General features: G+C 52.6%; 1 protein-coding gene across 1 annotated transcript in view; it reads left to right on the top strand.

Moving 5' to 3' along the window:
- Positions 1-23,726, top strand: part of CROCC2 (ciliary rootlet coiled-coil, rootletin family member 2) — a 218,213-nt gene that overhangs the window by 143,446 nt on the left and 51,041 nt on the right. Inside the window, exons 24-28 of the mRNA XM_084638245.1 lie at positions 7,782-8,020; positions 8,600-8,759; positions 9,540-9,707; positions 10,216-10,567; positions 11,149-11,333. Of these exons, the coding sequence (XP_084494371.1) occupies positions 7,782-8,020; positions 8,600-8,759; positions 9,540-9,707; positions 10,216-10,567; positions 11,149-11,333 (1,104 nt within the window). The remainder of the gene's footprint in view (positions 1-7,781; positions 8,021-8,599; positions 8,760-9,539; positions 9,708-10,215; positions 10,568-11,148; positions 11,334-23,726) is intronic.

Below are 23,726 nucleotides of genomic sequence, written 5' to 3'. Positions count from 1 at the left end.
GTTGGGGGATGGGAGGGGGAGCTCACCCTAATCCTCCTCAGAAACAGAACAATAACAACACGGAGCGGGACGGAGTGATCTGGGCCAACAGGGAGGATCTGGACAGTGTTAGGGTTTTACAGATCGAAGGAGGAGGAAGGAACGAAAGAAACTGGTGACTTCAAGTTTCTGCGGAAATTTCTATCCCACCCCCTCACCCCAGCCCCCACCTCAAAGGTCACCGGGGCAGAACTGGAGCAGCAGGATAAACTCAAGGCAGCTTTTTAAAGGGACAGAATCAAAGGGCTCAACACTGAGAGATTTCCCAGCTGCCTCCCCACCCCTCCCATCCCGCACCAGCAACCCTGTGCTAAGGAGGGAAACAGCTGACTTATCTCCAGGAATGCTACACAACCTTCACTCCCCTCCTTTTGACATCAAGAGTGGGGATGTGATTAGGCCCTGGCTGGGCTACTGAATAAGACAGTGACCTGGGAGTCAGGAGACTGGGGTCCATCCCACCTTGGACACTGACCTTGGGCAAATCACACCACATCCCTGGCCTCCATTTCCTCTCCTGTCCTGTGCCCATTTAGCCACAGACCTCTCTGGGGTAGGGCCAGTCTCTCCCAGTGTGTGGGTGCAGCACCTGGATATAATCTCTGCTGGTACCTCCACGGGCTACTGTGTTGTAAACAGCCATAAGTTATAACATTCATTTACTGGCATCATTTGCTTTGAATCTGTATAGGCTTCTCCTCCCTTGAGTGCCCTCCATGTCTCCTTGCCATGTCTCTGTGGCAGCTGTGCTGGCATGTGAAGGAAGGTGTGGGATCAGCCCCACTGTCGCTGATCCTGGAGTGACCAGAGAGGTGCAGCTGAAGCAGAGCCAGCCTTCATGCTCTGTGGGAGCGTATCTCTCTCTGGGCCCTTTTTCTCAGGGATTCCCCGGCTGTGATCCCCTACAGGTACCCCGCTGTGCCAGACTGTTGCCATGAAGGCTAAAGGCATATTGGGCTGCATTAGTAGGAGCATTGCCAGCAGATCAAGGGAAGTGATTATTCCCTTCTATTGGGCACTGGTGAGGCCACATCTGGAGTACTGCGTCCAGTTTTGGGCCCCCCACTACAGAAAGGATGTGGACAAATTGGAGAGAGTTCAGTGGAGAGCAACAAAAATGATTATGGGGCTGGGGCACATGACTTCTTCTTTGAGTGCTTGTTCATGTCGATTCCAATCAGGGGTGTGCACATGCACAGTAGCCGGAAGATTTTTCCCCTAGCAGTATCCATCGGGTCAGTCTGGGTGTCCCCTGGAGTTGCACCTTCATGGCGCTCAATACAGAGCCCTATCAACCTGCCACCCACACAGGTCTTTCTTACCGCCAGTGATGGTTAGCTGGAACTTTCCTGTGCTCGTCTCAACAAGCACATTTAGCAGTTTCTTACGTTGTTCTCTATTAATTTTCCATTGTTTGTTAATAGTTAGTAGTTCATTAGTGTTCGATAAGTTTCCTCTTGGGGGTGGGGAATCCCCTCCTACGCTCTCCCAGCACTGGGGTCTCCGGGCTTCAAACCCTGCAAAGCCTACGGCAAGTGTATGCCCAGAAGTGATCCTCACACCTCATGTCTAAAGTGTTTAGGCAAGGGCCATCAGAAGGATCATTGTGCCATTTTTACGACTTTTCAGCCCAGGACTTTAAAAGATAGAGAGCAGTGCCTGAAGGTCCTGTTTATGGAAACAGCACTCTGCCCCCTGTCTGACCCTAGGTTGACAGACCCTGCGCCGAATACATCATCCTCGGTGTGGAGCGCTCCAGCACTGTCAGCACGAGCACCGGTGCCGGGTAAGGATAAGGACTCATGGCACAGTTCTGGCTCCACTTGCGGCACACATGCCGCATGCAGGTACCGTTTGCAATTGCCGGTGCCGCAAAAGACGAGGACAGAGAGAGGTCACTCTCCCCCAGCTAGGCCTAAGGAGCCTGCTGCTGTGAGACCCAAGTCAGGCCACACTAGTGCTGCTCCACCGGTGACGGTCAGGCCAACTCCTGCCCGCGTGGAAGGGCAGTTGAGTCCAGACCCTCCTCGCTTGCCAAGGCCGAGCCGGGAGCTGCACCTCCCTTCGACACCGGAGGTGTTTGAGGTGGCCCAAGAACTGCTTCACCTCATAGCACTGTTCTTTCCTCCCAGATGGGCTCCTTCAAGGGGAAAGCCCACTATGATAGCCTGCTGATCTCCGACCCAGGCACCCAGCACCGGAGCACACCCAGCAGCCACGTCGATCCCCAAGCCCTTGGCGCGAAAGCTTGGTGCCTAGAAGTGCCACTCCCCTGTGGTCATCATTTTCAAACACCTCGGAGTCAGGCTCCTATTGGTTCCGGAGGAGTAGAACCAGATGGTCCACGTCAACTTGGGACTGGCACCTTTACCCAGCACCATGGCCCGTCCAATGGCAGCCCCTGGCACCATGGACATGTTGGACTCCCTGGGCTTTTCATGAAAGCCAAGGTTGCAGCCAAGGGTCTAATTCCAGGGTGATGTCACTGGCTTTGGCCTCATTTGTATCCCCGTCATTTGTATCCCTGTTGCAGCCAAGGGTCTAATTCCAGGGTGATGTCACTGGCTTTGGCACCAGCAGGATTGGGGGTAGGCTTATTACCACCCTTTGCTACCATCTCAATGCCTCTGGTGCAGCCAGGCCCTGGGATCCCGGTGGCACCAGCACTGGCAGGGACTCTGGCACCAATGGCGATTCTGGCACCAGCAGAAATTCTGACATCGAGGATGATATGGACGCTGATGGCACTTTTGGCACTGAGGGGCACAACACCATCTGGGTCGGCACTGGCCCAAAAAACCCAGGTGCCACGGGACCCCTTGGGTGTGGAAGGAAGGGAGCAGCCACCCCTCGTGGGGTCTTTTCCTCGTCCTCTCCAGATGAGGCATTGACGGGCACGATGACAGCCCCAGCCTTGGAGGACAATGGGGTTCTGCAGCAATTTTGTAGAGGGTTTCCCAGGGCCTGGGCATTTAGGCGGAGGAGGTAGTGGAGGATGCAGATCCAGTGGTGGATCTTCTCGCTCCGGACCTGCACGGATTGCCCTGCCCCTCATAAAGACCATCTCTGATACCACAAAAACTCTGTGGCAGACCCCAGCCTCGTTGCTCCCTACGGCTAAGTGCAACGAAAGATGCTACTTTGTGCCATCCAAGTGTCCCAAGCATTTATACACGCATCACACACCTGACTCTCTTGTGGTCAATGCTGCCAACCAACACAAGTGTCAGGACTTCCAGGGACCCTCCCCAAAGAATAGGGAGGCAAAAAGTTTTGACCTTTATGGGAGAAAGTTCTACTCCACTGGAGGCTTACAGCTCCGCATTTCAGATCAGCAGGCCATTGTCAGTAGGTACTGCTTCAACACATCCGGGGCAATGGCTAAATTTGCACAGCTGTTGCTGCAGGACTCCCATGCCGATTTTTCAGCTCTCGTGGAGGAAGAGAAGCTCATTTCCAGGACTTTGCTGCAATCCGCACTGGCTCATGTCATGGCCTATGAGGAGAGGCTCCTGGCTCCAAATCCTGGGCTTGCCATATGAGGTCCAACAAACTATTCAGGACCTCCCCTTCGAGGGTTTGGCTCTATTTTCTGAAAAGATGGATAAAAGCTGCATAGCCTGAAGGATTCGAGAGTCACTCTCAAATCATTGGGCCTCCATTCGCCCGCTACACTACATAAACATTTTAGGCCGCAACCTCCTCCATGGTTCTGTCAGCCACAGAACCATCAGGACGGCTCACAGAGGAGGAATAGAAATGGCAGAAGGCGACCGCACTGTCCTCAGGCCAGGGCTCTGGCCAATCTAAACCACCCTCTGGACTGAAACAAGTCGAGGACGGTGCACCAGATCCTCAACTGTATCCACCCCGCCTTACCTTCTCATCCCAACTGTCCTCTTTCTACCATGCATGGTTCCATATCACCTTGGACCTTTGGGTGCTCCACACGGTAGAGAGAGGATACTCCATCCAATTCTGTGCCCACCCACCCTTCCATCCACCTTCCCCGTCCTTCTTCAGGGACCCTTCTCACGAGCAGCTCCTTATCCAGCAGGTGCAGTCACTCCTATCTCGAGGGGCAATGGAGGAGGTTCCTCAGGAGCACAGGGGCGAGGGCTTTTACTCCCAGTATTTCCTTATACCAAAAGCCAAAGGCAGCCTCAGGCCCATCCTGGACCTGCGAGAACTCAACAAGTTTGTGAAGAAACTCGAGTTCCGTATGGTCTCTTTGGCCTCAATCATCCCATCACTGGGCCCAGCAGACTGGTATGCTGCCCTTAACTTGAAGGACGCATATTTCCATATCACAGTCACTCAGCCCCACAGGAAGTACTTAAGATTTGTGGTGAATGGTACCACTACCAGTTTACAGTCCTTCCGTTTGGCCTGTCAGCAGCACCTAAAGTCTTCACCAAGTACATGGCAGTCATTGCCGCGTTCTTGCACAGTCACCAGGTACAGGTGTTTCCATTCCTCAACGACTAGCTGATGAAGGGCCACTTCAGGATGCAAGTGGAGGCTCAGGTCAGATTCATCAGAGCCACCTTTGACAACCTGGGTCTCCCTCTAAACGAAGCAAAATCGACTCTGTCCCCTGTCCACACGATAGAGTTTATAGGAGCAGTATTGGAATCAACCCAAGCCAGGGCATACCTGGAAGAAGCAAGGTTTCAGGCCCTGACAGATATCCGACAGTTTCCCACCACCACAGCAAGAAACAGCATGGCTGCCTGTAGCTAGGTGGTGCAGCATGCCAGACTCAGCCTTCGACCTCTTCAGTCGTGGCTTGTGTCAGTGTATCACCAAGCCTGGGACAGCTTGGACAGGACTGTGACCCTTGCCTCACCTGGTCATCGACTCCCTTATCTGGTGTCTTGACCCTCAGGAAGTGTGCTCAGGGGTCCCCTTCACCAGTCCGCAGCCGTCTCTCTCGCTAGTGATGGATGCATCAGACTTGGGTGGGGAGCTCATCTGGGAGACAGCAGGACTCAGGGTCTCTGGTCTCAGGCAGATCTGGCTCTCCACATCAAAGTCAGAGAGCTGAGAGTGGTGCGCCTAGCATGCCAGACCTTCTGTGCACACTAAACGGGACATTGTGTATCAGTTATGATGGACAATACAACAGCAATGTTCTATACCAACAAACAGCGGGGGTGCATGCTCCTTTCCCCTGTGGCAGAAAGCCATGCTGTGGAACTACTGTGTGAAACATACAATACACCTGCAAGTGTCGTACCTCCTCAGGGTACAGAACGAGCTGGAGGACCACCTCAGCAGGTCATTTCACACCCAGGAGTGATCCCTTCACACCGACGTCGCGTTCTCAATCTTCCTGAGGTGGGGCTTTCCCCAGATAGACCTATTCACCACGCAACACAATAGGAAGTGCCATCAGTTCTGCTCCTTCCAGAATCAAAGCCCCGGCTCCAGAGTGGACGCATTCCTCCTTCCATGGGGAGGCCATCTCCTTTACGCCCATACCACTCATTCACAAGTGACTCCTCAAGATCCGGAGGGAACGAGCTCAGGTCATATTGATAGCACCAGCCTGGCCCCATCAGCAGTGGTACACATCTCTCCTAGATGTGTCTGTGGAAGCCCCAATCACCCTTCCACTCTTCCCGGACCTTCTGACACAAGATCACGGTTGTCTTCAACATCCAAACCTCTAGTCGCTTGACCTCACGGCATGGAAGCTCCATGGTTGAACCCGATGGAGCTTTCCTGTTCAGACCAGGTTAGACAAGTCCTCCTTGGTAGCAGGAAACCCTCTACAAGAGCCACCTATCTTGCCAAGTGGAAGAGATTTTCAATCTGGTCTGTGTAGTGCCATTCATCCCTGACGCCAGCTTCAGTGTTGCTCATTCTGGACTACTTGCTCCATCTGAAGCAGCAGGGGCTTTCATTCTCTTCAATAAGGGTGCACTTAGATGCCATATCGGCCTGCCATCTGAGTGCAGGGGGCCGCTCTGTTTTTGCTAACCCTATGGTCAGATGATTTTTAAAAGGACTCGACAGACTGTACCCTCAAGTCCGTCAGCCTGTCCCCACCTGGGACCTCAACCTGGTCCTCTCTAGGCTCATGGGACTACCATTTGAACCATTGGTGACATGCTTCCTGCTCTACCTCTCTTACAAGGTGGTGTTCCTGGTAGCAATAACCTCAGCTAGGAGGGTGTCTGAGCTCAGGGCCCTAACATCAGAGCCTCCCTATAACATGTTCTATAAGGACAAGGTTCAGCTCAGGCCTCATCCTGCTTTCCTCCCAAAGGTTGTGTCGCAGTTTCACATTAACCAATACGTCTTTCTCCTGGTATTCTACCCTAAGCCTCATTCCAGTGGTAGGGAACAGAGACTGCACTCTCTGGATGTCTGCAGGGTGCTAGCCTTCAACATGGAGAGGACAAAGCCATTCAGAAAGTCGGTCCAGTTATTTGTGGCAGTGGCAGACAGAAAGAAAGGTCAGCCGGTATCGTCACAATGCATCTCATCATGGATAGTGTCCTGTATTCGTGAGTGCTACAACCTGGCGGTGGTTCCTGCACCTCCAGTCACTGTGCACTCCACCAGGGTGCAGGCTTCATCAACAGTGTTCCTGGCTCAGGTTCCCCCTCAGGAAATCTGCAGAGCAGCGACATGGTCCTCCATCCATACTTTCACCACGCACTATGCAATTACAACAAGCAGTGCTCCAATCAGTGGAAGACTCCGACACTACGACCTAAACTTGGGCTTGTGAGTCACCTGATTGAAATCGACATGAACAAGCACTCAAAGAAGAAAAAATGGTTACTCACCTTCTCGTAACTGTTGTTCTTCAAGGCTCTATATTGAGTGCCATGAAGGCGCGACTCCAGGGGACGCCCAGGTTGACCGACAGATGCTGCTAGGGGAAAAAATCTGGCTACCGTGAACATGCGACACATACCTGATTGGAATGAACATGAACAACACATCTCAAAGAACAACAGTTATGAGAAGGTGAGTAACCGTTTTTTATGAGGAAAGGATGAGGGAATTGAGCTTATTTAGTCTGCAGAAGAGAAGAATGAGGGGGGATTTGATAGCAGCCTTCAACTACCTGAAGGGGGATTCCAGAGAGGATGGAGCTAGGCTGTTCTCAGTGGTGGCAGATGACAGAACAAGGAACAATGGTCTCAGGAACAAAGGTCTAGGTTGGATATTAGGAAAAAACTATTTCACCAGAAGGGTGGTGAAGCACTGGAATGGGTTACCTAGGGAGGTGGTGGAATCTCCATTCTTAGAGGTTTTTAAGGCCTGGCTTGACAAAGCCCTGGCTGGGGTGATTTATTTGGGGTTGGTCCTGCTTTGAGCAGGGGGTTGGGCTAGATGACCTCCTGAGGTCTCTTCCAACCCTAATCTTCTATGATTCTATGACTGCAGCGCTCACAGGCTGGGCTGGCAGCACATTGCACTGTACAAGGACTTCATATTCCTCCTTCGCATGCTGGACTGTGAAACAAGCCAGCTTCTCAAGGTGTCGTGTGCCTCCTGCCAGGGTGGAGTGCCCAGTCTCCTCACAACTGTAATGAGGAGCCGAGCCCCCTTTGCATAGGGCATCATGCTGGCTTAGCAGCTGCCACCTTCTCCTGGGAGGATGGACTGGCATTCACCCATCCTAGATGACAAGCAGCAGACACCTGCTCTGCTCCTCTAGTAGGGCAGAGATCCTGGGTGAGAGAGTACAGGGCTTGCATGTCTGTGTCTCTCCCTAAAAGGCAGAACAGTTAAGGACACAGCTGCGGCTTGCAGAGAATGCCCGCGATGGGGCGCATAAGGACCTGATCGAGTTGCACCGCAGGTTGCAGGATGGTGAGGAGGCCCAAGAGCTCCAGTGCAAGGAGATGTTGGAAACCCGCAGGGCTTTGGGGGATGAGACCAGGGAGAAGGAAATAATGCAGAAATCCAATACTGAGCTGCGGGCCGCTATCAAGAAGACGGAGAGCGAAAGGATCAGGTAGGCTCTGTGCAGTGCCAGGTGGGCTGCACCCTGCAGCAGACATTACTTGGCACTGTGATAACCTGCCAAGGTTCAGGCATGGCCAGGGACTGTTAGCTGGGTCCCAGATCCAAACCAGAGAGTGTGGAACAGTAACAAAGACCTACCAGCACGTCCACCCAAAGCCATTCCAGCTAAGCACTGGGCACTGTATTCAGGCCTGGGATGTACAAGTAGGGCTGGACCCTGCAGCCATTCCAGGCAGGCCCAAGGCAGCTCCTTCTCCCATAGCTCAGTCCAGAGCCAGTCCATCAATCCGTGTCTCTTTCCCCTCAGAACTGGGCCCAGAGGCCAGTCCAAGGGCTGCACTAGGGCTCCTTGGAATGGGCACAGTAGCATGGTCTGACCTCTTCTCTGCCGACTGTCCACTTCCAGCTGGGTTCTTTCCCTTCTATACCTGTCCCCAAACAGCCCAGAGCTCCCACTCACATCGTGACGACAGCTGGGTGACTGTGTGGGTGGTGCCCCCTGCATAGATGTCCGTTCACAGCCCTTCAGCATTCCCTGGCCAGGAGTGACCATGCATGTCTGCTTCAGCTTGAAGAGAGGCCTAGAGGAGAAGGAGCAGAAAATCACCATGCTGGAGGAAGCCAAGGCTGCAGCTCAGAAAGAGGCAGGAGAGCTGAGGGCAAGCCTGCGGGAGGTGGAGAAGTCTCGGATGGAGGCCCGCCGGGAGCTGCAGGAACTGCGCAGACAGGTGAGTGCGGATGGCTCCTGAACACATGCAAGCCAGGTCCCTTTGCTGTGTCCCAGCTCTATCAGCCTTCGCAGACACATTCTGCCCTAGCACCTCCCATCCTGGGAACTTCCTGACTGCGATGCCTCCTTGTAGGCTGCACATTTGAGCCACTGAATGGGTCCCATTCCCCTGTGGCAACCTGGAACAATGCCAGAGTGAGAGGGAGAGCTGGTAGCAGCCAGAGGTCCCCTGGGGCATGTCCAGAAATGCATCTCCCAGGGAGGTGAGGGGCATCTCCCTCCCAAATGGAGACCATGCCCTGAAAACCCATTGGGTAGAAAACTGGAGGATTCAAAGCTCCCCAGCCTCAATCCCCCAGTGCAAGGAGCAGAATGGCCTGGTCTCATTCCCCATCCCACTGGCCACTGGAGCGGCTGACTGCAGAGGGGAGTGTGCTACACAGGCCTGCTCCCCGTGGGCTGCGCCAGCACTGGCCCAGGCCTGGAGGGCTGGGGAAAGGCGGCTGGAGAAGCCTGCTAGTGACCCAGAGTGAATCAGTGGGTCCCACACTGGTACTTTCCACCCTGTGGCACTTGGCCAGCTCCTCTGGGGAGGTGGAGGAACCAGACTAAGAAGGGACCATTTTGTCCATTCTCAAGCAGTCATTGCCGGGGGGAGCCAGTCCTGCCCCCGGTCAGGGCAGCAGCAGTGTCTTGCTGTGGCCAAGATGGGCCTGCCAGCATGGCCCATGTGCCCCAGGCTGAGCCCAGGGGCAACCTGAAGAACCTCCCTTTGCAGGTGAAGACGCTGGGGGGAGAAAACAGCAAGAAGGGCAAAGAGGTGAGCGAGTTGCAGGCCTGTCTCCTGCAGCAGGAGCAGCGCGAGCAGCAGTGCCACAGGCAGTCCCTGGAGCTGAAGCAGAGGATCGCGGAGATGGAGGGCGGCCAGAAATGTGTTCGCAAAGAGGTGAACCGAGTAGGCACTGGAGCTGGCAGGCAGAGGCGGGCAGCGAGGGATGGAGGCAGAGGGAAAGGATGGTCTGGAGGGAAGGGTACTAGGCCATTGCTAGATTAGCCTAGCTAGGCCCACCAGGCTCCTGTGGGAGACCTCAAGGATTGTTCCCCTCCCCTCCTGTTCCTTCCCATCACCCTGAGGATGCAGCCCTGCAGCAGAGGGGAGAGCACTCCACTCCCTGGCGCCTGCCTGTAAACACTGCCCTGGGGTTTCCAGAGAGTGACCCAGGGCTCTCTCTGCCAGTGGGATGGAGAGCAGCAGCTCAGCCTGGGAGCCTGTGCACTGAACTATGGGCGCTTCCGTGCTGCAGAGAGGGCTGTCTTTGGGTCTGCGCTGGGAGGCTCCTGGCCGCTGCGCGTGTGTCGAGGCACTGCACTCCTCCTGTCCCTTCCAGCATGCTCTCTGGTGGACCATATGCAGACAGGGCCTGGCAGTTACTCTGCAGTGCACTCTCTTCCAGGTACTGAGCCTGCAGAGGAAGCTGGTGGAGGTGGAGTGGGAAGCCAGAGCCAGAGAAAAGGGGCTGGTCGACAGCCTGGGCGAGAGTCACAGCAAGGAGAAGAAGCTCCAGGATGAGCTCCACAACATGGAGCTGAAGCTGCAGCAGGCCGGCGGGGCCAGCAAAGGCCTCCAGCTGCGCCTCAGCACCACCGAGGGGCGCCTCCACGGCCTAGAGACAGAGCTGGCCAAGATGGAGGCTGCCAAGAGGGAGGTGGAGTCGAAACTGGGGGTGCTGCACTCTGCTGTGAGCCGGACACTAGGGCTGGGCGGGCAGAGCCCCTTGCCGCAGAGACCCTGCTCCCCTAGCAAAGGTCAGCAGCCTTGGAGGGCTCAGCTGGGTTTGGGAGACAGACTGAGTAGGCCAGATCACAGAGTGCCGTGTGTGTGACTGCACTGGAGCACTGATTACACGTCACAAGAGTTGCATGACATTTCCCCAGTGCTCGAGGGTGAGGGCTGCTCTGGCAGGGCCTGTGTGCAAGCCACAGCAGCCTTCCAGAGTGGGGGAAGATACATCACAGAGGGAAAGGTATTGCCATGGCAGCAGTCATTTTGAAGGGGAAGAGGGTGGCATTTGAAGGAAACTAAGTGTCAGGCAGCTATCCCTGCCCTGAAAGGGGAAAGCCACAGAGGGGTCAGGGGTCTGCCTGGAAATCCAACCTAGCAGCAATTTCTGGAGGGGGTGGCTCTGAATCCGTGCATGGATTATCCCCAGGCTGGGCTGAGGAGAGAACCGCAGTTCTCTGGCTGTAGTGACACGCTTGTCTTGTACCAGATAATCCATATTGCCCCCTGCCATTATCACATGGGGATGGTCTAGGCCTGCCTGACGGTCCCTCTCCTAACACACCCACCTGGCATTCAGGCTTTGAGCTCTTCTCTGCCACCACAGGAACTGACGGGCAACGGACTCCAGCCTCCTGCACTGGCTCTCCAGAGAGGAGCCGTTCCCGCTCCCCCTTTGGTTGGGCTTCCCCTCTCCAAGGGGAGCACAGTGCTAGCGAGCCTGACTTGGATGGAGTCCGAGAAGCCTTGAGAGACTTCCTGCAGGAGCTGCGAGACACTCAGAGAGAGAGGGTAAGAGCATCTCCTTTCTGCTCCCATGGTGTCCCCTTGCCCCTCCACAAACTCCCCACTCTCTGCTCGCACCCAGGCCATTCTCAGCATCATGATCACTGGCAACACTGACAGAGATTTGCCCCCACATTGGATTGCTGAATTAACTGAAACAAATGTACAAGGACTTTAAAGTCCTGTCTCTTTCAGTTAAAATGAGCGCAGAAACGAGGCCTTGGTACTGTCCAGGACTGCATGCAAGCATTACCCTTATTCATTTAATCTCTCAATGTAGCTTCCAATCTGCGCCTTGTCCGCCAAGCTCTAACCAGCACAGTCACTCCCAGCACTGCAGCATGAGACACAGCCCTCAGCAGGGCTGGCCTTATCATGAGGCGAACTGAGGTGGCCACCTCAGGTGCCAGATTATGTGGGGGGGGAGGTGGGCACCGCTAGGACCCAGAGAGTAGAAAATTGTGTCTGCTGCTGGTGCATATGTATTCTCTCTGCTCTAGATGCACAGAGATGGTGGAGTGCTGTGCTGGAGGAAGGAGGGCACAAGAGACATAACAGGCAGGCAGGAGAAAAGGTGAAAGGGAATAACAGAAAGCAGCAGGAGCTGCAGGGAGAAGGAGGAGGAGGAGCCTCTTATGTACCTCTCTAGCACCCCCAGGAGCCTGGGCTGATTAACACCAGCTTCTCAGGGAGCTTCCTGTTTCCTGCTGCTTCTCTGAACCCACTTGAGGAGAACAGGCAGTCAACTGAAGTAGTAGGAGCCAGTTTGGCCCTTAAGACGCTGATATCTTCCCTCACTCAGGCCCTGCTACCAGCCTGCTTATTTGTCCCCTTCAATTGAGTGTTGAGAGCCACTATAGCTGGCACAGAACAGCAGTCATGAGTGAAAGAAGAAAATGCCCATCTGGGGCAGTATTCAAAAAAAGAAAGCAAGCAAAGGAAGCTTTTCTATCTAAGCAGGAAGGAGCTCTCCTGAGATACATAGACACAAATGTTCACGGTGAGCCTTCTGGCCCCAGTGAGGATGTGAGTGGTGAGGAGATGCCTGATCTTCCAGTTAGTCAGAGTGCAGGTGACCTGGAAGCTACTGCAGCATCCATATCTCCATCTCAAATGGATGTAACCATGCATATTCCTGAAGAAAAGTGTAGATCAGAGAAGAGTGTGGTGGAGGCACAAGAAACAGCTGCTGCTGAGTTTAGTTCCTTAAGTCTAGATGATGCAGGACTGTGGACCCACTTGAGCAGTAGCCTGAGGGACTTCCTTGTACTGCCTGGGCCACAGCAAGTGAAAAACTTCATGTTCCCCAAAGACAATGAAAATAGGCGTTTCCATCCAACACATTACTGCCGTGAAATCCCCAATGGTGACAAAGTGGAGAAGCCATGGCTTATGTACTCAAAAACCCAGAATTCCGCATACTGTTTTTGTTGCAAAATCTTTTTGTTGGACTAGATGACCTCCTTAGGTCCCTTCCAACCCTGATATTCTATGATTCTATGACTGGCCGAGGCCAATCTTGTATTGCCTCCACTTTGTTCCATTGGGGTTTTACCAAGTCTATCCCTACTATATACCCGAAGTATCTCACCTCAGCTAGTCCTATCACGCACTTGAGAGGGTTGGCACTGAGGCCGGCCTTCCGCAGGGCGTCTAGTACCACTTCTGCTTTCCCTAGGTGTGTTTCCCAGTCAGGGCTGTGGATGACTATATGGTCTAAATAGGCGGCAGCATACCTGGCATGGGGTCGCAGCAATTTATCCATAAGTCGTTGGAATGTTGCAGGGGCCCCATAGAATCCGAAAGGGAGGACAGTATATTGGAACAGGCCATCAGGTGTAGAGAAAGCAGTCTTCTCCTTGGCGTTCTTGGCCAGGGGAATTTGCCAATATCCTGTGGTTAGGTATCGGGCCTTGCCTAACTGATCAACTAGCTCGTCTCATGGTATCAGATAGGTATTGAACTGGGATACTTCATTCAACTTCCGGAAGTCGTTGCAAAATCTCAGGGTGCCATCAGGCTTGGGTACTAGGACGATAGGGCTGGACCACTGGCTGTGGGATTCTTCAATAACCCCAAGTTCCAACATCTTCTTCACTTCTGTCCTAATTTCCTCTCTTTTAGCTTCCAGTATGGTCTTATCATCACCCTTATTCCGGGCCTGGTGATGATATAATGTTGGGCCAGTGTCGTACAGCCCGGCTGTGTACAGAACACATCTTGGTTCCGTTGGATCATATCAATGACCTCTGTTTGTTGTTCTGGGGATAACTCGGGGGATATCCTCACCTGCTCCTGTGGGTCGTCCGTCTGAGGTGGAGCTCTCTGAATGACCAGGCATGTCTCTCGGTCATGCCAGGGCTTCAGTAAGTTTACGTGGTAGATCTGCTCTGGTCTTCGGTGGTCTGGTTGTCTGACCCTGTAGTCCACTTCCCCAGTGGCTTCCACTATCTCATATGGCCCAGGCCAGCTGGCCAGGAGTTTGCTTTCCGTTGTCGGCATTAGCAGCATCACCTGTTCTCCCAGCTGAAATTTCCATACTTTCGCCCGGCGGTTATAATATGTCCACTGGGTCTCTTGTGCTTTTTCCAAATGTTCTCGTACTATATGGGTTACTCGAGCTATTCGCTCTCTCATCTGTATCACGTGCTCAATGACATTCTTTCCTGGGTTGGGTTGTTCTTCCCAGTCCTCCTTGGCGATATCTAATATTCTGCGTGGGTGGTGTCCGTATAGTAGCTCAAAGGGAGAGAAATTGGTGGACACCTGGGGGACTTCCCGTATTGCAAACATTAGGTATGGTAGAAGGGTATCCCAGTCTTTTCCATCCTGTGCTACCACCTGCCGGATCATACCTTTAAGGGTGCAGTTAAACCGTTCTACCAGTCCATCTGTTTGTGGATGGTAGACTGAGGTCCGTATGGCATGGATGCAGAGCAGGGTACATAAGTCCTTCATTAATTTCAACATGAAAGAGGTTCCTTGGTCAGTCAGGATCTCCTTAGGGATGCCCACTCTGGCAAAAACCTGAAGTAGTTCTTTTGCTATTGCCTTGGATGTGGGGTTTCTTAAAGGAATGGCTTCTGGATACCGTGTGGCAAAGTCAAGGATGACTAATACATTTCGGTGGCCTTTCCAGCAGGCCCACTGGGTGCATGACTATCCTTTCGAAAGGGACTTCAATAATAGGCAAAGGTACTAATGGGGCCCGCAAGTGAGGTCAGGGACTATGCAACTGGCATTCCGGGCAGGAGATACAATAGCATTGGACCTCCGTGCGTATTCCTGGCCAATAAAATCTTCTTAGGACTCTAAAGTGTCTTGTCTACCCCTAGATGTCCCCCAAATAAATGACTGTGAGCTAACTCTAGTACTGCCCTTGTGTGTTTCCGTGGGACTAAGAGCTGCTCTACTTCTTTCCCTCCAATTTGCACTATTCGGTACAACAGATCATGTTTGATCACATAATACGGCCTTGGGCCTTTGGTCTTTCCTTCCACGGGTACACCATTTACTTCCACTACCTCCTCCCTCACATTTGCATATAGCAGGTCATTTGGCTCGGTCCTGCCCGAAATTCTCACGTGCTGTACTGATTTGACCTAACTCCAGGGGACCTATTTCTTCTCCGCCCCTGGAGTTGCCCTTGCTTGGGCTAGGAACCACCTGAGTCCTCACTGGCCTGAATTGTCTCCTGGCCTCCTGAACGGGTTCGCTTACCAACAAAGGAGGCTTTCTGGTTCTCTGCTAGAATCCTGGTCCCTAGCCTTTTATCTGCCCTCTTTTCCCACCTAGACTTTCGGGGTTTCCCGGGGAATGAAAATAGCTCTGGGGAAAATTCGGCAAAAATTGGGGTGAGGCTATCTGTAGGTGCCTCCGTCTCAGCCCGGGGGTTGCTACCCTCCCCTGGCTCTACTGGAGTAAGTTTTCAAACCCGGGGAAGTCCCTACCCATTAAGACCAGGTAGGGGAGCCCAGGGACCACTCCTGCAGTTACCCTAGTAGTGTTTCCCTGGATCTCAATCCGTCCTGGGATTGTGGGGTAGAAATTTACGGTGCAATGAAAGCACGTTACCTCTGTGGTTTTGGCCCTGGTTAGTTGGTCTTGCCCCACCAACTTCCCCGAGACCAGTGTGACAGCACTCCTGGAATCTACTAATGCTATGGTCGCAATACCGTTAATCTTTACTGACCTTGTATACCCATGTGAGGTCATTGCAACCCCTACCAGGCTGATTAGGCCACATTGTTCCCCAGGATCCCCCAGATTGCACTGCATAGGCTCTTTCCTGTTGGGGCATTGGGCTGCTATATGCCCCAATTCCCCACACTCATAACACTGACCTCTTATCCCTGTTGCCACCCTCTGCCTGGGGCTATTTGGTTGGCCCCCCCAGGTCCCTTCTTGGCCTCGGGCCATTCCTCAGTGTCTTTCCTCCCAGTTATGGTTCTTCTGTAGTTCTCGACAATCTGGGGCCTTGGGTTTGGGTCTGTCTTCCTGGTATACTGTGGGTCTGGAACAGTTCACGGGCTGCCAGCTGTCTTTCCATGAGGGAGACCAACTCATCGCAGGTAGAGGGGTCATTCTGGCCAACCCAAGCCTGGTGGTAGCCCCCTCATATACCGGTCCAGTACCAAGCTCCATCATTTTTTCAGAGCTGAGGGCCTCAGGGTTCAGCCATTTCCGGGTCAGGTGGATCAGGTCAAACAATTGCGATCAGGGTGTCTTGTCCTCTGTATACTGCCGTTCATGAAAGCTCTGGGCTCGCAACGCCGTGGTTACTCTGGATCTGGCCAGGATCTCTGCCTTCAGCTGGGAGTAATCCTCCGCAGTCTCTGCAGCCATATCGTAGTAGACCTTCTGGGCCTCCACACAGGAATGGGGTGAGGATACCAGACCACTGATCTCAGGGCCAGGCTGTTCTCTCAAATGCCAGGAGGTATGCCAATACATCATCCTCCCCTGTCATTTTCTTAGGCAGTGGCTGACCCTTATGGTCCGAGTCCCATCGCAATTGTGGTTCTGCTCCATAAGGGCCTTCATCTGGTTTGCCAACTCCTGTAGCAGAGCTCGGTCCTGGGCAGCCTGATTCATCAACAGCCGATTAGTCTCCTGCTGCACCTGAATCGCCTCCTGTTGGGCGGTTGCTTGGATTTGGGTAGCTTCCTGCTGGGCCGTAGTGGCTTGTATTAGAGCCTTGACCATGTCGTCCATCTTGGGGATGGGATGGTTTTGGTTAACCCTGGTTTAAGTCCCCAGCGCGGAGATTCCACTTCTGACATCACGTGTGGCAAATTGCCAGTACGATTATGATGGGTCCCGCGCTTCCTCTCCTTTGTGGGGGTTCAGGGTGCAGTTTCCTGCCCCTGAACTAGGGTATTTATTGTCCCACTAGTAACCCAGAGAAGGGTAATGAAGAGGGAGGGACCCGGGCCCACCCTCTACTCCGGGTCCCAGCCCAGGGGCCCTAGGGATAATGGTAAACCACTTGAACTAGTGCTTCCTTCCCCTGGGCTACTTCCCTCTTCTGCTCTTCAGCTTGTGGGGCTTCCTGCCCTGTCTCTCTGCACAAGCTTGGTGTCTCTTTACCTAGGGTCTTGGTCTTCTAGCCAGCCACAGCATTTCTCCAAACTCTCCTCTACTTCAACTCCTCCAAACTGGTCTCTGCTCCAACTCCTTCCCTGGCTGATTGAGGCAGGGGGGTTTTATCAGGTGACTAGCTTCAGGTGCTCTAATTGGCTTCAGGTGCTTTTAATTAATCTATAGAAACCTTTCTTCCCTCTACAGGGAATAAGGCTTCTCCTCATCCTGGGACTTACATATCTCTCCAATATCACTCTCCTGCTGCCTTCTGGCCATGCTGTGTCACAAAAGCATCTATGTATTTTTCTCTGCATCAACTCATCGATGGCAAATTTTGAAGCAACCATAGAATATCAGGGTTGGAAGGGACCTTAGGAGGTCATGTAGTCCAACCCCCTGCTCAAAGCAGGACCAATCCCCAATTTTTTCCCCAGATCCCTAAATAGCCCCCTCAAGGATTGAACTCACAACCCTGGGTTTAGCAGGCCAAGGCTCAAACCACTGAGCTATCCCTCCCCCCAATCTGGGAGCATCCTTTCTGACACTGAAACCACTGAGTGCCACTCAATGGGAAAGTCAACTGGAGGCAATAAAGCCTATCAAACACCAAACTGGGAAGATAGATGATGCCAGAGTTGCCATTATGGAGGATAATGCTATGATAGGAATTGTTTGTGAGAGAACAGTGGCAGAGGGAAATGGAATCACCAGAAACATACATAACTTCAAATTTCTGTGTGGCTTAGTGTTGTGGCATGATACAACATTTATTTCAAACAGTGTAAGCAAGAGACTCCAAGGTGTTGACCTTGATAAATCTGGACCAATGGAACACCTGGACAAAGCAAAGTCATACCTACAGTCTTACCGGTCAGATGAGGGATTTCAAAACGTTCTGAAGAGTGCACAGAACTTGGCAGAGGAACTTCACACTGAAGCTATTTTCCCATCCATTCAAGAATACAAGAGTCACCAAAGAAGAAGACATTTTGATTACGAGGCACAGGATAATTCCATAAGAGACCCCAAACAACAGTTCAAAATTGAATTCTTTAACCAGGTGCTAGATTGTGCAATACAGTCACTTGAAGAATGTTTCATGCAGCTCAGGGAACACAGCAGTATATTTGGGATGTTGTATGATATTCCAAAACTCCTCACTATACCTGAAGAAGACCTACACCAGCAATGCAGGTCACTAGAGACAGTGTTGACACATGATGACATGCATGATATTGATGCGAGTGATTTAGGTGATGAACTGAAAGCCCTTTCAAGATACATTTCAGCAGGATCAACTCCAAAGGCTGTTCTGGAATATATGTGAACAAATAAGATGACCACCCTCTTTCAAAATGCTTTTGTTGCTCTGCGCATACTTCTAACACTTCCTGTAACAGTTGCCAGTGGAGAACGCAGCTTCTCCAAGCTGAAGTTAATAAAAACACATCTACACTCCACAATGACACAGGAGAGACTGGTCGGCCTTGCAACCATCTCAATAAAGCATGAGCTGGCCCAGATTGTGGACCTTCAGCAGGAAGCAGTTCAAATCTTTGCAACTAAGAAGGCATGGAAAGCACTACTTTGATTATTCAAACAGATAAAAATGTCAGTGTTTACTATGCAGACAAGAAAAGTTACATTTGCTGTTCAGGTGTTTGAAAGTTAAGTGTTCCTTAAAATTTTTGAACAAGGCATTTTAAGTTGTTAGTTCTCCTTTATTGGGGTAGGTAGCAGAGCAGTACCATGAGGGGAGTAGAACAGGAAGAAAGCAGAATTGAGACCTTTCAAAGTTTTGGCCCAAGTGAGGGGGCATGGGGGCATCATTTGAGCTCCCCACCTCAGGTGCCAAAACGTTGTGGGCCGGCCCTAGCCCTCAGAACTTGAGGTGCTGCACAAAGGGACATGGGACTGGCACACTGGACCAGAGCAGGGCTCCAGCCAGCCTGGTGTCATGGCTCTGACAGTGGCCAGTACCAGTTTCAGTAGAAGGTGCAACAGCCCTTCAGTCTCCTCTCCTCCCCCTGTCAGTTACAGGACAGTTCAAGCCCTGTAGCTTGGAGGGTTTAGATCCTTTCCAAAACACCTGGTTATTTTTTTATTCCTTGTTATAACACTGGAGATTCTCGTTCTCCACAGACCTGTCTAACCTTTTGCTGAATCCTGCTGAGCTCTTGGCCTCTGTGATACCTTGCGGCAACAGGTTCCAAAGGCTTATTGCATGGAAAAATATTTATTTGGCTGCCACTGCTTGCTGACTGTCGCTGAACACCCCCTTGTTCTGGTGCTGTGGTCTGGTTGTAGGGCATGGGCACTGGCAGTGCCAAGGAATGGTGGGAAATTATTTCTCATTCTTCTCTGCCCTCCCTATATTCCATGCCTTGGCCTTCCTTCCCTGACCCTTCATGTTACTCCTTCCCCAACTGTCCCTCCCTTCAGTTCTTATCCCCGGAGAGAGAGGACTCTGCTCCAGAGATTCTCACAGCACCAGATCCACCCCTCTTTCTCTTCAGCTCTGCCTGTACGCCAGGGTGGCGTAGGGAGCAGAGCAGCCATAGGAGACATGGAAGCTGTGTTCCCACCCTTGGGCTGACTCAGGGAGGAATATGGTCAGTTCACAGTGTGTCCTTCCCTCTTAGGTGCTGGGGGAGCAGAGGAATGTTGCCAAGGAATGGCACATGAGATGCCACATGCTTGAAAAGCAAGTCAGGCATTGCTCACTGCTGTAGTCAGCTCAGTGCAGCCATGTGGGATGTGTGCACAACCTGGGCAGGAAAGTGGGCCAGACATGATATGCCAGGCCACATCAGGCCATGGAGGAGTTAGACTATGCCTCCAGACACTGCTCTCCCCACACACTCCACAGCCAGGGAGCCGAGCACCCATGCAGTGCTGTAGTTTGCCAAGCTCTATTGCTGGGCAAGGAGAATCAAGAAAAGAGGACATGGAGGGGCAGGAGCACGTGGAGAGCTGCATTTCCTTAGAGCAGGGGCAGGCAAATTTTTTGTCCTGAGGGCCACATCGGGTTTCTGAAATTGTATGGAGGGACATTTAGGGGAGGCTGTGCCTCCCCAAACAGCCAGACATGGCCCAGCCCCCGCTCCCTATCCAGCCCCCCTGCTTCTCCCTCCCGCTCCCTATCCAGCCCCCCCAATGCCTCCTCCCAGGACCCCTGCCCCATCCAACCCTCCTTGTCCCCTGACTGCCCCCGGCCCCCCTGCCCCTGACTGCCCCCCACTGCCCCATCCAACCCCTCCTTTCATTCCTGACTGCCCCTCCCGGGACCCCTGCCCCATCCAACCACCCCTTTTCCCTGACCTCCCCTGGAACCCCTGCCTCTGACTGCCACCCACTGTCCCATCCAACCCCTATCCACACCCCCGCCCCCGACCACCACCCCGAACTTCATAGAATCATAGAATATCAGGGTTGGAAGGGACCCCAGAAGGTCATCTAGTCCAACCCCCTGCTCGAAGCAGGACCAATTCCCAGTTAAATCATCCCAGCCAGGGCTTTGTCAAGCCTGACCTTAAAAACCTCTAAGGAAGGAGATTCTACCACCTCCCTAGGTAACGCATTCCAGTGTTTCACCACCCTCTTAGTGAAAAAGTTTTTCCTAATATCCAATCTAAACCTCCCCCACTGCAACTTGAGACCATTACTCCTCGTTCTGTCATCTGCTACCATTGAGAACAGTCTAGAGCCATCCTCTTTGGAACCCCCTTTCAGGTAGTTGAAAGCAGCTATCAAATCCCCCCTCATTCTTCTCTTCTGCAGGCTAAACAATCCCAGCTCCCTCAGCCTCTCCTCATAACTCATGTGTTCCAGTCCCCTAATCATTTTTGTTGCCCTTCGCTGGACTCTCTCCAATTTATCCACATCCTTCTTGAAGTGTGGGGCCCAAAACTGGACACAGTACTCCAGATGAGGCCTCACCAATGTCGAATAGAGGGGAACGATCACGTCCCTCGATCTGCTCGCTATGCCCCTACTTATACATCCCAAAATGCCATTGGCCTTCTTGGCAACAAGGGCACACTGCTGACTCATATCCAGCTTCTCGTCCACTGTCACCCCTAGGTCCTTTTCTGCAGAACTGCTGCCTAGCCATTCGGTCCCTAGTCTGTAGCTGTGCATTGGGTTCTTCCGTCCTAAGTGCAGGACCCTGCACTTATCCTTATTGAACCTCATCAGATTCCTTTTGGCCCAATCTTCCAATTGGTCTAGGTCCTTCTGTATCCTATCCCTCCCCTCCAGCGTATCTACCACTCCTCCCAGTTTAGTATCATCCGCAAATTTGCTGAGAGTGCAATCCACACCATCCTCCAGATCATTTATGAAGATATTGAACAAAACCGGCCCCAGGACCGACCCTTGGGGCACTCCACTTGATACCGGCTGCCAACTAGACATGGAGCCATTGATCACTACCCGTTGAGCCCGACAATTTAGCCAGCTTTCTACCCACCTTATAGTGCATTCATCCAGCCCATACTTCCTTAACTTGCTGACAAGAATACTATGGGAGACCGTGTCAAAAGCTTTGCTAAAGTCAAGAAACAATACATCCACTGCTTTCCCTTCATCCACAGAACCAGTAATCTCATCATAAAAGGCGATTAGATTAGTCAGGCATGACCTTCCCTTGGTGAATCCATGCTGGCTGTTCCTGATCACTTTCCTCTCATGCAAGTGCTTCAGGATTGATTCTTTGAGGACCTGCTCCATGATTTTTCCAGGGACTGAGGTGAGGCTGACTGGCCTGTAGTTCCCAGGATCTTCCTTCTTCCCTTTTTTAAAGATTGGCACTACATTAGCCTTTTTCCAGTCATCCGGGACTTCCCCGGTTCGCCACGAGTTTTCAAAGATAATGGCCAGTGGCTCTGCAATCACAGCCGCCAATTCCTTCAGCACTCTCGGATGCAACTCGTCCGGCCCCATGGACTTGTGCACGTCCAGCTTTTCTAAATAGTCCCTAACCGCCTCTATCTCCACAGAGGGCTGGCCATCTCTTCCGCATTTTGTGATGCCCAGCGCAGCAGTCTGGGAGCTGACCTTGTTAGTGAAAACTTCCCTGCCCTCTATCCAACCCCCCTTGCTTCCTTCCCCCTTACCACGCTGCCTGGAGCACTGGTGGCTGGCGGTGCTACAGCCGTGCCACCCAGAGCACCAGGAGAGGCAGCCGTGCCGCCCAGCTGGAGCCAGGCATGCCACCACGCAGCACAGAGCACTGGGTCAGGCAGCCCCGCCACCCAGAGCAATGCGCCAGCAGCACAGTGACCTGAGGCTGCAGGGGAGGGGGAACAGCAAGGGAGGGGCCAGGGACTAGCCTCCCAGGCCAGGAGCTCAGGGGCCAGACAAGAGGGTCCTGTGGCCTGGATGTGGCCCGCGGGCTGTAGTTTGGCCACCTCTGCCTTAGTGGATATTGCCACCTGCCCTCTCAGCCACCCTTACAGTGTCCAGGCCTGATCTGCAGCTGCTGTAACTTGACTCCCCTCCAGCAACTCACCTCCAGCACAGCAATGCTGACACCCGCTGAGGATCTGGCCTGCCGACATCAGTGGAACTATGGCTGATTTATACCAGTTGGGGATCTGGCCCAGTGACTCCAGTGGAGCTAGGGCTGATTTACACCAGGTGGGGATCTGACCCATTGGCTCCAGTGGAGCTAGGGCTGATTTGCACCAGCTGAGGATCTGGCCCAGTGACTCCTATGGTGAGATGCTGGCTGACAGCAGCTGGGGAGCTGACCTCTCCAGGGTGTTAGCCACCATCTGTCTTAGCAGGTCTGCATGCTGCTCCGTCAGTGAGCCCATCCATGCCTCTGCAGGCACTGGGCAGACAGCTACTCAACAGCAACAGGAGCTGAACACCCCCCATCTAGGACTCCGTGGAGCGAGGGACCCATGGCAAACCACCAGGCCAGCCCAACGACATGCTCAGCATTACATGACCCCACCAGCTGAGTTTGACCCCAAATTGACTTTAATGGCATTTATATAGCAACATTCTCTGGTCCTTCAGCCCCCTCCCCTTTGGCCTTCCTCTGTTGTGTCCAATTGCTCAAAACATGGTTCTTATAAAGATGCATAAATATTTATACAAGAGTAATATAAAAAACATGGACTGTCATAATAATCAAAGCTCCGGCGCAGCCGAAGGGCTTTCTCTAGGACTGGGAAATCAATTAGTATTTTATGGCTCTAAACTATTGAGTCTGAGGTGCTCCTGCCTTCCCCATCCCATCAGGCTGCTGAGGTTTGCTAGAGTTGAGGTGAGCAGCTGTGTCCAGTTGTGTCTCTCGGTGAACACAAGGGAAGGTGTATTCCCTTACAGTTAAAGTAGGTCTGATGGTTTGATTAACATTCTGTGTGTCGTTTTCATATGATTACTGTGTACAGCCCTTCCTTAAGACTCCCAAACTGTCAGCCTGCACCAATGCTCATTGACATCAACTGAAGGATTCCCATTGATTTCAGTAGGCCTCAAGTCCCACAAGTTCTACCAGCAGAAGCTCACTTCCCTATTAAAGACAAGGGGTAACATTTTCCACAGCACGTAAGTGACTTTTGAAAATGGGATGTAGGATTCCAGCTCACTTACGTGCTGTGGAAAATGTTACCCCTTGTCTTTAATATGAAGGCTACAGACCCCTGCCTGCCGTGCTCCATTGTGCTGCCAGCTGGCCATGCCAATCAAGATGTAGCATTGAATGCTGGAACCAGCGGTCTCTGTAGGCCTCAGCTCCATACTGAAGAGGAGGGTAGCTGCACTCTGTGCCATTTGTGCAAATTAGGTTCAGCCTTTGGGCTT

The sequence above is a fragment of the Lepidochelys olivacea genome (assembly GCF_965140295.1).
Source record: "Lepidochelys olivacea isolate rLepOli2 genome assembly, chromosome: 9".
In the NCBI taxonomy this organism is placed as follows: domain Eukaryota; kingdom Metazoa; phylum Chordata; order Testudines; family Cheloniidae; genus Lepidochelys; species Lepidochelys olivacea.
The sequence above is the reverse complement of the archived record's forward strand: the minus strand, read 5'-3'. Positions and strand labels throughout refer to the sequence as shown.